General features: G+C 40.0%; 2 protein-coding genes across 2 annotated transcripts; one reads left to right on the top strand and one right to left on the bottom strand.

The window, feature by feature from the left end:
• Positions 1-8: 8 nt before the first annotated feature.
• Positions 9-5,414, top strand: LOC121550662. The gene is made up of 10 exons (XM_041863009.1): positions 9-440; positions 653-750; positions 864-990; positions 1,083-1,249; positions 1,378-1,529; positions 1,635-1,779; positions 1,875-1,968; positions 3,696-3,774; positions 3,886-3,962; positions 4,104-5,414. Exons 2-10 carry the CDS (start codon positions 696-698, stop codon positions 5,203-5,205), a joined length of 1,998 nt encoding a protein of 665 aa, XP_041718943.1. The 5' UTR covers positions 9-440; positions 653-695; the 3' UTR covers positions 5,206-5,414.
• Positions 5,415-7,611: 2,197 nt separating this feature from the next.
• LOC121550663 (UNC93-like protein MFSD11) lies at positions 7,612-14,602 on the bottom strand. The gene is made up of 13 exons (XM_041863010.2): positions 14,114-14,602; positions 13,080-13,135; positions 12,814-12,921; positions 12,595-12,674; positions 10,583-10,679; positions 10,413-10,471; positions 10,080-10,227; positions 9,832-9,881; positions 9,603-9,668; positions 9,394-9,519; positions 9,118-9,292; positions 8,867-9,002; positions 7,612-8,464 (listed from the first exon to the last, which is right to left on the bottom strand). The coding sequence occupies exons 1-13, from the start codon at positions 14,201-14,203 to the stop codon at positions 8,309-8,311; spliced, it is 1,347 nt and encodes a 448-aa protein (XP_041718944.2). The 5' UTR covers positions 14,204-14,602; the 3' UTR covers positions 7,612-8,308.
• Between the last annotated feature and the right edge of the window lie 3 nt (positions 14,603-14,605).

Raw genomic sequence — 14,605 nt, 5'->3', positions numbered from 1 at the left:
AGACCAAAAGCGAATCAAGCTAAAATAGCGCTCAGGGAACGATAGTACAGTAGCAATGGTTTAGATTGGAAACTCTGTGGCTCAGGGTTCCATGTCTTTATCTGCAAACGGACTTCCCGACAATAGATCAAGTTGCGAAAAGATAGCCTTTTCGAAATATTATCAAGATGTCGTTGTTGGAATTTGAAGTTGGTAATCAACCATAAAATGTGTTTAAAAAGCGTACGTGTGATATGGTCATACAAGGAACGGGGACGAACTTCCCATAAAAGGTGTGTCCTGTTGGAACTGTAATTTCCAGTAAGCAATGCGGAGTTGTCAACACCACAGCTTTTTCTATTTGTGTAAAGTGACAAAGTATTGTTAACACTTTTTATTTAGTTTGTTCTTTAAAAGAACGAATGGCTACTTCCTCAAAATGATGATCTATCATTGTGAGGGTGAGTGACTTTCTATTTTCTATATCTGTATGTAATAAAAGGGAATCTAGTGGGAAAGTTAGGTCTGTAAACAAAAGCAACAACTGTAGACCCATAAAAACCATACTGTATTGATAATCATTTACTTCTTCATATTTAGGCTAACATGTAGCCTATTGTAATGTACAGGAATTTAAACACTAACAGGAAACATTTTCGCTTTCTGATTTCAGATTGAATTATACTGTGTGGTTTAGTCTCGAGTACTCAGCAACAATGTTTCTATTGCTTATTATATTCACAAACCTTGGGACTTTGATAGCTGATGATGGTAAGCAGTCTTTTTTTATATAGCCTATAAACATGTGAGTAGATTTAACCTCAGTATTTTGCCTGATCATGATTAACATTTGACAAGTTTATTTTATTTTTTATTACTTGTAGTAATGAGTGATGAAAATCTTCAATGCTTCAACGACAAAGACAAAAGTATGGTTTGTCATTTTACAACTGACAAGTCTAAGTGTGCTGAATACAACATGACATTGAAATTATTGGACCCACAAAAAAAGTACGTTTATGATTGTTTAAGGTTTTCTATTGTTGATGTTAATCTCACCAGGAAGTCATATTCCATTTCAAAATTGCATACTTATTTCCCAGGGTCTGGAATGATTGTACTTTCAAGGAAAAGGAGAGGTCCAATGGTGTTTCCAAATGTGGATGTTATATTCATCCAATGGAACTTGTTATTGGGGAGGAGTTTAATGCAACACTTTGGAATTCTGGGAAGCGCCTAAATTCCAAAGTAATCAGTATCAAAAGCAGCAGTGAGTTGCATCTACATATGCAGATTTCTATTTGCAAATTAATTACTGTTATAAAGAATATTGCATGAAATTAAAACATGCTTTCATTGATTGATATGTCAAACGAGCCCTATCGTTGCCCTATACAGTAAAACCCAAAACCCCCACTGTCCAAGAGGTGAAACCAACAGAAAATGGGAATTTCCTGGTCAAATGGAAGACAAACTACCCTGATGATGCACTGTTTCCTAAGTACTTGATTGCCGAATTGAGCTACAGAAAGAAAGGAGAAACAGATGAGGTAAAGGAGGGTGATATGATAAAGCCCTCATATTACAGCATTCCCCCATTTGCTATCACATCACAAAGACAACTTTCCCTCTACCCCTTTCCTTTGTTCCTACAGGTGTCCAAAAATGACTCAACAACTTCCCATGAAATACTTGGCAGAGACTTGGAGCCAAACACCATTTATGCTCTGAAGGTCAGAACCTATACTGACTTTAGCGGCCGTTTCAGTGACTGGAGTGAAGAGTTGGAATTCACTAACCGTAAGTGATTAAAGGAGATTTATCATCCATGGGTTTTCAAACCTTAATTTCACTTTCACCTTGTAGCTCATTGTATACTCTTCTCTGCTCCACAGCTGCATCATCTCAGAAAGTGCTCCAGATTGTCATTGTTTTAAGTTGCATTACCATTATCATCATCACAAGTACTTTGTTTTGGTGCAGTGTTAGGTAAGTTGTCCTGACTTGTCTTTAGGTGATAGTACAGTGGGGGAAAAAAGTATTTAGTTAGCCACCAATTGTGCAAGTTCTCCCACTTAAAAAGATGAGAGAGGCCTGTAATTTTCATCATAGGTACACGTCAACTATGACAGACAAAATGAGATTTTTTTTCTCCAGAAAATCACATTGTAGGATTTTTAATGAATTTATTTGCAAATTATGGTGGAAAATAAGTATTTGGTCAATAACAAAAGTTTCTCAATACTTTGTTATATACCCTTTGTTGGCAATGACACAGGTCAAACGTTTTCTGTAAGTCTTCACAAGGTTTTCACACACTGTTGCTTGTATTTTGGCCCATTCCTTCATGCAGATCTCCTCTAGAGCAGTGATGTTTTGGGGCTGTCGCTGGGCAACACAGACTTTCAACTCCCTCCAAAGATTTTCTATGGGGGTTGAGATCTGGAGACTGGCTAGGCCACTCCAGGACCTTGAAATGCTTCTTACGAAGCCACTCCTTCGTTGCCCGGGCGGTGTGTTTGGGATCATTGTCATGCTGAAAGACCCAGCCACGTTTCATATTCAATGCTCTTGCTGATGGAAGGAGGTTTTCACTCAAAATCTCACGATACATGGCCCCATTCATTCTTTCCTTTACACGGATCAGTCGTCCTGGTCCCTTTGCAGAAAAAACAGCCCCAAAGCATGATGTTTCAACCCCCATGCTTCACAGTAGGTATGGTGTTCTTTGGATGCAACTCAGCATTCTTTGTCCTCCAAACACGACTGAGTTGAGTTTTTCCCAAAAAGTTATATTTTGGTTTCATCTGACCATATGACATTCTCCCAATCCTCTTCTGGATCATCCAAATGCACTCTAGCAAACTTCAGATGGGCCTGGACATGTACTGGCTTAAGCAGGGGGACACGTCTGGCACTGCAGGACTTGAGTCCCTGGCGGCGTAGTGTGTTACTGATGGTAGGCTTTGGTACTTTGGTCCCAGCTCTCTGCAGGTCATTCACTAGGTCCCCCGTGTGGTTCTGGGATTTTTGCTCACCGTTCTTGTGATCATTTTGACCCCACGGGGTGAGATCTTGCGTGGGAGCCCCAGATCGAGGGAGATTATCAGTGGTCTTGTATGTCTTCCATTTCCTAATAATTGCTCCCACAGTTGATTTCTTCAAACCAAGCTGCTTACCTATTGCAGATGCAGTCTTCCCAGCCTGGTGCAGGTCTACAATTTTGTTTCTGGTGTCCTTTGACAGCTCTTTGGTCTTGGCCATAGTGGAGTTTGGAGTGTGACTGTTTGAGGTTGTGAACAGGTGTCTTTTATACTGATAACAAGTTCAAACAGGTGCCATTAATACAGGTAACGAGTCGAGGACAGAGGAGCCTCTTAAAGAAGAAGTTACAGGTCTGTGAGAGCCAGAAATCTTGCTTGTTTGTAGGTGACCAAATACTTATTTCCACCATAATTCGCAAATAAATTCATTAAAAATCCTACAATGTGATTTTCTGGAAATGTTTTTCTCAATTTGTCTGTCATAGTTGACGTGTACCTATGATGAAAATTACAGGCCTCTCTCATCTTTTTAAGTGGGAGAACATGCACAATTGGTGGCTGACTAAATACTTTTTTCCCCCACTGTATGTCTGTTTCCACAAACATTTGTTATCATACAGCTTCATATTGGCCCTATAGGCTTTCAAATCCTCCTGTTTTCCCCCTCTGCAGACTCAAAACCAAGTTGTGGGATAATATTCCTAAATGTTCAAACTCAGAACTTTTGTATATGGTTCCAGGAATACATAAGGTGAGGCTCTATCTCCAAATATTATTTGTTTAAATAAACCTTCATTACTTTCCTACTGTAATTCCTTCCATTTGTGTATTTGCATTTAGTGATGTTTGTTCTCCACCACAGATATTGTCTCCTCCCAAAATACTTTTGTCCCCCATCTATGTTGATTCTTCAAAAATGGACATTGAAGGAAAAACATGGTGAGCATATTGATGCAATATAAACATAGCAAAATGTAAAGGTGTCTTCATGTTCAGTCCTATTCGCGTGGGCAGTCAAGTCCTTGCAATGAAAATAAGCTTTAATTCACTGTAAATTGCCCGCTTGTCTTTTCACTACAGGACAAACCTCTCGATAGGGGATGGGAGCAGTGGAAGAGGCCAGCAGCAAGGCAGTGGCTCAGAGCTTGACTCATCATCTTCCCTGGGCTATGCCCACACATGTTCCGTGAGCCCGGAGACTAGTAATGTGCAGATCATTAGCCATCTTCAAGAGGCCCTGAGCAAAGTCTTTCCCAGCCTTGTTCCTTTGGACGGGAATCCTCAGTTATTGCTCTTGGCCCCTCCTATGACAGATGCTTGTACACAAATGAACTGCCCTGAGTCAAATAGAGACAGTGGTGTGTGTTCATCTGACTTCAATCGTCTTCATTTAATGAGTGAGTTTGGAGGCTCTCGTGGGTCGTCTTGTTACAACAATATTACCTACTCCCACTCAGTGCCCCTCAACTTCCTTCAAGAGTTAACAACAAGCGAGACATCCTCATTTCCTACACAGCCTCTGCTCTTTTGTAACTCCTTCTACCATACTGGTGAGGCTGAAGTGTTGAAAAATTGCCATCCACAGCTGTTTCTTGGTACTGGTCAACAAGACCTTAACTTGTCCACTAACTGTGCACCCCTCTTGCAAACCGACTTTTCATATCACCCATGTGATGGCGCCAGTGATGATTCAGAGACTACCACGTCAGCAGAGGACACCAGTCTGATCTACGGCTCTAATGACAGCAATGTTACCAGTGTCGTTGCTGGATATCAGAGCTTCAGTGAGGCGGTCGGTAAGTACAATGAGCGAGGGACTGATGCCTTCATGGACGTGCCACTGCCACTTAAGGGTTTCAAGGATGTGAATCCATGTTACCACAGCCTGCCAGACCCTGGATGCAGCCTCCCCCCGAGTGACGGCGATTATCAGGCTTTACAGAGCCTGGGACAAAATAGCCCAGATCAGTGGGTTTCAGGGCAGAGTGCTGAACAAGACAAACTGTTGAACAAGTGTCTGGAGACTGAGATCCCTCAAAACTCCATGGGGAACATGCCTCTAAATTTCATACCCAACTCACAGGGAGGACAATGTCCGATACTTGGAAGTCCCTTTCTTACTGCTTTCTGTTCAGACCAAGCCATGCAATTAGACAATGACAGCTCTTATCATTGTGTGTGATGATACGGTAGACGCTTTTGCATTTCACTTTGCTATTTTTTTTATCTTGAGGAATTGAGCTCATAGATGTGTTTTTTCAATATCATACAAACGGTTTGAATACCATTCTGCCATGAAAATGCTGTAGCCTCAAGTCCAGAAATGGTCCACATGTTGCATGTACAGCTTCTCTAAATAAACATTTGTGTGTGGGAAACTGCAACAGTTAATTGTTGAAGAGACATTGTGTGGATACATAACATGTCTTGTCTTTGCCTCGTCTGTCTGAGACATGTTGTTCATCATCTGGGATGGAAAAAAAAGGGATGTGTACGTCAGTTGAAATACTGAGGAATAACATCTAGATTACACATCAAGGTCGTCAAACTAGTCTCCAGCCTCTAAACGTTACTTATCTTCTAATGGCTTCGCAAAATAGTCAGACAGTTTCATTGTATCTGATGTTTGATAGGCTAAATAGTGTTAGCAGTACAACTCTCATGCAAACATGGAGGTTGAATTTCTGAAGAAAAAAGTGGTAGGCCTACTTCCTCATTGCGCTGTTCCTTCAAACACGTACGTTGCAGCTTCCATGGAAATACACACCCACAAAGTAGAGCCAGCCCCCTGATGTCATAGATGTGTTGAGCAATCAAAAATAGGGTTTGTTTAGGGTTATTTTCTGAGGATGAAGTTCATGTTTTATAGTGTTTATTGTAGTGTTCTTCGCTTAACTGGTGAAGCTTGAATAAAGATTACCTGACTAGTGACACACAGTGATGGTTTATCATGCAGAAAATTGTGAGGCATTTGCCACAGTTTAACCATCAATAATAGTATACGGTTGTAATGACTGAGGCATTCAGCATAATTTCTTTCACAGTTTGTGGCGGTTTTGTGACAGGCTGTTTTTGAACAAAGTCCAAGATAGAAGTGTGGTGACACCGGAGGGGATTGTGAAAGGCCATTTTCACAGAGCCACAGGTCTGCTATGCCAGCTTGTCATGCTTGTATTGAGCAAGCATGCAGGAAAGCATTGTGGCATTCACAGCTATGTCATACTTTGAATACTTTGGACAGGCAATGCAAGTGATGGAAATTACGTTTCACAGCCTTCATTGCAAAATTGAATTTTGTTGAGGATAAAGGTCAAAGGTCTTGAAAATGTGAATTTATTGACTTGTTCTGTCATGGGCACCACTTTCTGTCATTGCCATTTAATAGCTCAAATACCTAGGTACTTCTCTGTGTTAAAGGTATGTTAAACTTCAGTCCAGTTAGTGTTAGAAATACCAAGTGAGCACTTGTAGATTCCAATGGGTAATGTACATTTCAGGACTTATACCACACGTCCTTCTTTATGTTTGTATGCAAAGGATCAAGTTGCGCAATTGACTAGAAAATGGCACGAAGGAAGAACACTTTAGGATTCTGATTATAATGCAATCAATACTCAATTACCTGTAAAGTACTGTGGGACCTCTGGTGCCCTTACTGCTTCAGTGCTTCTCTAAGGCTCAGCGTCCACCTCTATGATTTATGGGCCCTGCTCTTAAACCTTGCTTGGAAAACAAATGAACTGAAGTGATATCACATCTTCCTGCCAGTGATCAACATTAAAATGTCCTTGTTAGAGGGAGAAAATATACATCACTTTAAGGGAGTACTAACAGTTCAATCACTTTTATCCAGTTCTTTTTAGCTTTCTATCTAAATTGTTGCAAGTGTAATAAAATGTTTCACATAGATGCATTTTAAGGTGGGCATTTGTAATGGAAAATATTTTTTGGCTGAAAGTCTGCATCACCTTTAGCAATATGTACCACACATTTACAATGACGTACAGTACCAGAAAGGACTTGCAATAGAAAACAGCACACACAACCTATTGCATGGGAGGAAAAAAGAGAAGTGCATTATCATGAGGATGTAAATGTGTCTACACTTGGACTGAGTTAACATATCCGTTTCCTGTATCTAAGAAAAGGAGATCCGCAACAGTATAGGTGCTACCTGACAGTCTTTAAAAAGGAGTAGTTGCAATAGGAGTTGAATTAGAGTGCTTTTGATTGAATGATCAACGTTACTGTTTCCTCCACTCTAATCTAAATTGAGGCCTACAGTGGTATCTTAGCACCATCTTCTGAGCATAATTTGTATTGCATGTCGTTGTCCCACACAATAACCTCTGATTTTGAATGTGCAGTCTAGAACTTCAATTCCCAGTAAAAAAAAAGAAAAGAAAGTGTAGCGCGTGCCCTGTGATGTCTACCAACACAAACCGAAGAAGAGGTACAAGCAAACGCACTAGTTGGTGTAAATAAAAAAATCTGGTTGTGTTTGTGCTTTCTTGTTGCCACCGAGGAAAGGAACTCATATTGCACCTTAATACTAGGTTACTTATACCTAATCCAAAAAGTTTAGAAGTTTACAATAGTAGACATTCGCTTTATTTATAACAGATACATTAACAGGCACTTAGACTGAAAACACATTGATATGTAAAATGTAAGTAAAAGGATGCCATAAATGTTCATGCATATGGATGTATTTGTTAACTACTCTACTACTACTACTACTACTACTACTACATGCTATGCTCACTGAAAATAAGTTGTACAGTAATTGTATTATTACAAGGCTAAATTATTTCCTAAACATCACTGGATAGCACTTGCAAGCTTTGGCATGGTGGATGTTGAGAATTACATATTTTCTCAAACTGTAAAATCATTCAATAAGCCTCAATATTTACATGTCTTGTGTTTCGTATGGATCTTACATTCTAATAAACATCTAAAAACAATTCCATCAAGATACGAAATGTATGACGTATAATCACACTACAACAGAATATGCAACAATGACAATTAAATAACAACCCTGAGAGCAATGCATAAAGACAGCTAATACATCAGGTGAGTGGTTACAACTTATATTACACATACACAATCCTATAGGAACCTCTCTGTAGTTAAAAAATTACATTTACTCATAATATTATTAGTGTGTTGTGCAAGATAAGTTAAAGCTAAGACAGTGAAGGTGCAAAGTATCTTTCCTGTTAAAAAACCTAGAAATATAAGTCTGACACACATGACTGCCAGTGTTGAAATGACGGGTCCTAATATTCTTGTTGTAGGTCTACAGAGAAGTTCTGTATTCTTTCCACCATGAAGAAGCAGAGTGTTCCAATGAAGCCCAGGATGGCCATAAGGAGCAGTTGCCATGTCAACAGCAGGTAGCCACTGTAGAAAAAGGCCACTGCTGCAAAAATGGACTGGCAAAGGAATGAAGGAAACAGAAACATGTTGAAAGTAATACAAAGAGTTGACTTTGTGTTACTACTATGTTATAGTAATGTATTAATTGTATCTTAGATTGTGAGTTCTTACAGAATACTACTGTGATAAACTAATTGGTACATACAGCTATATAATAATAATGCATGTTTGTGTGGCTAAATAGACAGACACAATATGGCTTTCAATCGTCCTTCCCTCTAGTTATTCTTACAGTATAACCACACAAGGGATACATCGGCCTACATATACCTAAACAACAGCCATTCATTATTAATCAACTACACTGCAATGAACTACACCCAGCGCACCACAGTATCAGTTGCTGGTACATATGTTTTAGTAAATTATCAGCTGTATCAAGCTCTCTCGAGGGTTACCTGGATGAATTTGAAGATGGCAAAAGCAGGCGTGCTTTGCTCAGCATAAACACGCCCCAAGATGCTGTACAGTTGAGTGTTGAAACAGCTGTCACCGAGTCCAAGCAGGAAACTACACAGCAGTGCGATGGAGATACTAGGAAACAGATAGGACACGCTCAACTGTGAGGGGGTTACAACAGGTCGTTTTCAACTGACATGAACAATATACAGCCCTGTTTTTATTATTTTGTTTTCTATTAAAACAATACCTTGGTGTCAGATATGGCTTGTTCAGTGTGCTAGTTTTTAAAACCACAGGGGCATCATCTGGGATGTTGAGGTAGATCAAGTAGAAGGCGATAAAATGGACGACCATCCCCAGGAAGACCACAGATGTCCGTCTGAAGCGGTTGTTCTTACATACAAGTCCAAAGATGCCTCCACCTGACAAATAACATCAGATTACTGTCAAACTAGTTCCTTGTTAGATAGTAACACCAACATAGAGTGATGGGTAAAAGTTACACTGGGCAACACAAACCTACCAACTATCTCTCCAATCCCCACCACGATTCCAGAGATCCCAATCAAGCCTTTAGCTGCCGCTCCAAACTCTGTTGTTGCCCCGATACATGTCCCATACACACCACTATAGAAAGACAGCTCCAGACCTACGATGACAACACACTGCTAAAAACACTATTCCCCTGACAGAAATGGATGGACTTTTGGTTGTGCAGTACAATCTACTTACCACTGTATGCCATGCAACAGCTCAGGAGCAATATGGTTTTGGTTTTGAGCAGTTGCAGGATTGTCTCTGAAGAGAAGGAAACACACAAGGAATTGCTTTGGATGACTAACAGGATAGTAAACAGTGAAACAACATAAATGAGGTAACAGATGTGTCCTTTAACCCTAAGGAATAGATCAATGATTGATTGTATAATAACACATGAGCCTGTGAAGCTACATTAACTTACTGAATTCTGACTTTGCATCTTGTACTGCAAAGTTGGCTCTTTGCTTATACCTGCAAAACATTAAGAGGGAAAATGATCAAATTAGCAAGACAAATTAGACACATTATTTTCGATATTGTGATACTCAAATTCTTAGCAGAATGAATAAACACCATTTAAAACAGAGACACCAACGCAGTGCCATCGCTTCCCATTGGAATAAGGGTACAGTGAGAGAGTACTGTCAATAAATTAGGAAATTAACTAACATCATGTGAGTTGAGAGCAAAGGCTGGCCCTCCTCATCGTTGAGCATCTCCTCCTCTGGTGGAAGAGTCTTTCTCAGAGCCAGGAAGCTGAGTGTTCCCAGCACTGAGGTGACCAGCAGACCTATAAAGATAGTCTTTCTGCTCCTATCTGAGAGGGACATCAATAACAAAGAATAAAGTATCAAACAGAGAACACACTAAGTAGGGCAACAATATTGGAAGGACGCATGAGTCATATCCTAAATGAAAACAAAGATGCAATTGCAAGTTTTCATTAATGTTAGCTCTATTTTATCCATATTTTCCCATTGGATGATCTTCACATGCACATACCTGAGATTTCTGTACTTCCATTCCAATCGAAATAAATGTAAAGATTGCCAAATAACATGCTGAAAAAGAAAAAAACGTGTTACGATTACACCTTCTGCTCTAGGCCACCAAATAATGGAAATGACTGCCATTATTATGTAGTCTACCGTTAATATATACTATTAATATACCTGCACTGTAAAAGGGCCCAAAACATCCCTGTGTTCCTATTGATGGTGGAAGCATCAGAGTTCTCCACAAGGAAGTGTCCTTGAGCTGTCCAAAGCACTGATGAAAGGGATAAAAAGAGTGAGTGAGAGAGGCTGGTTAGGAACTGCAGATGTAATGAATAGAGATGGTTGCTATTTAATGACATTTGAATTTATCAAAATGCAGTATCGGGGAACTATTCAGGGTAAATATGGGTCTCTTATTTGTCACAAACTAACATTATCAAACAACTCGGTTCATCTGAATTTGTGCCCTAAGAATTCTCATTTTGGTCTCCCATTTGTAAAATGTTTGCTTTGCTTGCGATCGGAGACAATGAACATAACCCCAGCATTTCCCTTTGATGCAAGTCATTAACAAGCTCCATTTCAGACATCATAACCTTTGTCCAATGCTCAGCAACTGACAAGACACTCAATACGCTTTACCATGCATGCAGGTCATGTGCTCCTTCTGGATTTGATCTGCCGTACCCATATTGATAACTCTTTATAATACTGTGTAATTACTATGGCATTTGATCTACTTACAATTTACAAATCATTATTCCGACAGCAAAAAATGGGTACAATTCAGTTTACAAATGTGTTAGGAATGAATGGCATGCGTAAGAGAATAGTAGACTCCAGAGCCACGTAGAGAATTTTGGATTGGATTAGGCATATGCACAAAGAGGTGAAACATACACTACATGACCAAAAGTATGTGGACACCTGCTTGTCGAACCTCTCATTCCAAAATCATGGAGTTGGTCCCCCCTTTGCTGCTATAACAGCCTCCACTCTTCTGGGAAGGCTTTCCACTAGATGTTGGAACATTGCTGCGGGGACTTGCTTCCATTCAGCCACAAGAGCATTAGTGAGGTCGGGCACTGATGTTGGGCGCGATTAGGCCTGGCTCGCAGTCAGTGTGCCAATTCATCCCAAAGGTGTTCGTTGGGGTTGAGGTCAGGGCTCTGTGCAGGCCAGTCAAGTTCTTCCACACCGATCTCATCAAACCATTTCTATATGGACCTCACTTTGTGCCCAGGGGCATTGTCATGCTGAAACAGGAAAGGACCTTCCCCAAACTGTTGCCACAAAGTTGGAAGCACAGATTTGTCTAGAATGTCATTGTATGCTGTAGCATTAATATTTCCCTTCAACTAAAGGGTCTAGCCCGAACCATGAAAAACAGCCCCAGACCATTATTCCTCCTCCACCTAACTTTACAGTTGGCACGATGCATTCGGGCAGGTAGTGTTCTCCCGGCATCCACCAAACCCAGATTTGTCCGTCAGACTGCCAGATTGTGAAGCGTGATTAATCACTCCAGAGAACGCGTTTCCACTGCTCCAGAGTCAAATGGCGGTGAGCTTTTCATGAAGCTCCCGACGAACAGTTATTGTGCTGACGTTGCTACCAGAGTTTGGAACTCATAGTGAGAGTTGCAACCGAGGACAGATTATTTTTACGCGCTACGTGCTTCAGCACTTGGCGGTCCCATTCTGTGAGCTTGTGTGTCCTACCACTTCGCGGCTGAGCCGTTGTTGCTCCTAGACGTTTCCACTTCACAATAACAGCACTTACAGTTGACATGGGTAACTCTAGCAGAGCAGAAATTTGACGAACTGACTTGTTGGAAAGGTGGCATCCTATGACGGTGCCACGTTGAAAGTCACTGAGCTCTTCAGTAAGGCCATTCTACTGCCAATGTTTGTCTATGGAGACTGCATGGCTGTGTGCTCGATTTTATACACCTGTCAGCAACAGGTGTGGATGAAATAGCTGAATCCACTAATTTGAAGGGGTGTCCACATACTTTTGTATATATAGTGTATATGACTTTATACCAAATTGTCATGTAAATCATGACAGTTCAATGTAAAAACATATTTGTACCAATATGTAATGATGTGAGTGATTCTGTAGTCGGGGAATGTTAACCAGATAGCAGAGGGAACATAGGAGAGATCCCAAGAAACCGGACTTACTGGCTGCTCCTATACCGATTAGTACTGAGGTGAAGTAAAAGGACCATGTTGATGGGGTGATGAATACAGCTACGTAACCACTATGGAAAATAATGGAACCATAACAAACAACAGCACATGACCTTGTTCTAACTAGACAACTACTTCAGAAATATCAATCAACTACAAATAGAAAATTAATGGGGGGGGGGTAATTCCTTTAGAATTCTTGATACTCACCTGTAAAGAATTCCACTGAAAAACATTGTAAACTGTGGTCCAATTATTGCAACAACAGTTGGAGCTAACAAATTTGAAAAGGAAAACATTCCATAGATGATTCCAAGGCTGTTGTACAAGGACAGAAAGAAAACAGTACAGAGACAAGTTTAGTGTCTGGTATAAGGGTCAATGATTCTGAAAGATGCACATTTTCTCCCACACTTATTTTGCTGGGATAATGTGGTTTTCCAATATTTAGCCTATGGTAACACCATCCAACTCACCTGTGATAACCACTTCCAGTGAAGGTGTCATTGTCCAGGCTTTTAACTATGGTTTGCTTTAAAATAGAGGAGAAATGGGATATTAATGTGAAGCATAAGAACATAGAAAATATGTTCTCAAATATTGTTGCCACCACTACCAATGTGCTCTGTGGATATTGACCTTTACATGTATTAATTTGAGTAATTCCTTTGACATGACAATCTATTGACCAATGAAGAAATTGGAAACACAAGATGTGCCTGAACCAGGACTCCTCCAACAATGCACCACTGACAAGGCAGCTGAGGACATCATGTGAGCTGGAAGATGCACTGGAAAATAAACTGATGCAATTTATCATGGGGTAAAAGTTCTTAAACTTGAGAGTCAAAGGCAATGGACTTGAAAAAAGCAAAGTATGACTGCAAAATGACAACAATTCAAATAAAATCACATTTTATTGGTCGCATTCACATATTTAGCTAATGTTATTGCGGGTGTAGCAAAATGCTTGTGTTCATAGTTCCAGCAATGCAGTAATATCTAACAATTCACAACAATACACACAGATCTAAAAGTAAAAGAATAGAATTAAGAAATATATAAATATTGATGTACCATGAATGATAAACAATGATGACATGTCTAACGTAACAATTTTTAAAGATGACAAACAGCTACCAACTTCAGATAGCAGTTATCAATGGGTAACTGTCCATTGTCTTAAGTGAAGTTTAATATTTAGCAAACAAAACAACTGATCAGTCAATAGATTACAAACATGTCAAATGACAACATATATTATATTTCTGATTAATTAGAGTATGTAGCCTACATGACATGTAATTTGAAGGGGAGAGGTCAAACAGCTGTCAACTTCAGATAAATTAGCTAGCTAGGAAGTTGCTAATATCTGAAATATTAATGGGTAGGTGTGAATTTTCTCCAGTGATAATGACTAGCAAACAAAACATATTACCAGTCAATATAGTTTGCCTAGGTAACGACTTCAGCTGAGGTTACACAAGTGAAAGTGTGTCCTTTGACTTACTTCAATGTTTCCACACGTGGTGAAGGCAGTGAAAATGAACAGAAATCCTAGTCCCAGAATGACAACGTTGTAAATCCTAAAGTCTGCCATGATTATATTATTCGTGCACCACCTCTTGGTAGATGTCCCAGGTCGCTACACAGCACTCAATGCAATGAGATAAGATTTTTCCAACAGTTACACTTCTTGCGTCGACCAGACATTTCTGAGATGGCTAAGCAAATACAAAAAGCATAGAATCTAGGAGACCCCACGCCTCTGCTGGACATGCACTTTTCGGCTACTCTTCTTCAAAAGGTAACTTTTCTTCCGCACGCTCTCTCTGTCAATAAGTTTTAAGCACGAGCCAATTTAGCATAACCCTACCATTAGCACATTTGGTAGATTGTTGTAGTAGGCTATGTATCTAATAGCTAGCTAGCTAGCGAAGTTTCTCGTGATTGCACACAATACGACCAAGCTGTATGTCGTTGTTGTCGGGACGACAAATGC

Source organism: Coregonus clupeaformis, chromosome 35 (genome assembly GCF_020615455.1).
Source record: "Coregonus clupeaformis isolate EN_2021a chromosome 35, ASM2061545v1, whole genome shotgun sequence".
NCBI lineage: Eukaryota > Metazoa > Chordata > Actinopteri > Salmoniformes > Salmonidae > Coregonus > Coregonus clupeaformis.
Note: the sequence above shows the minus strand (reverse complement) of the source record. Positions and strands in the feature narration are given on the sequence as shown.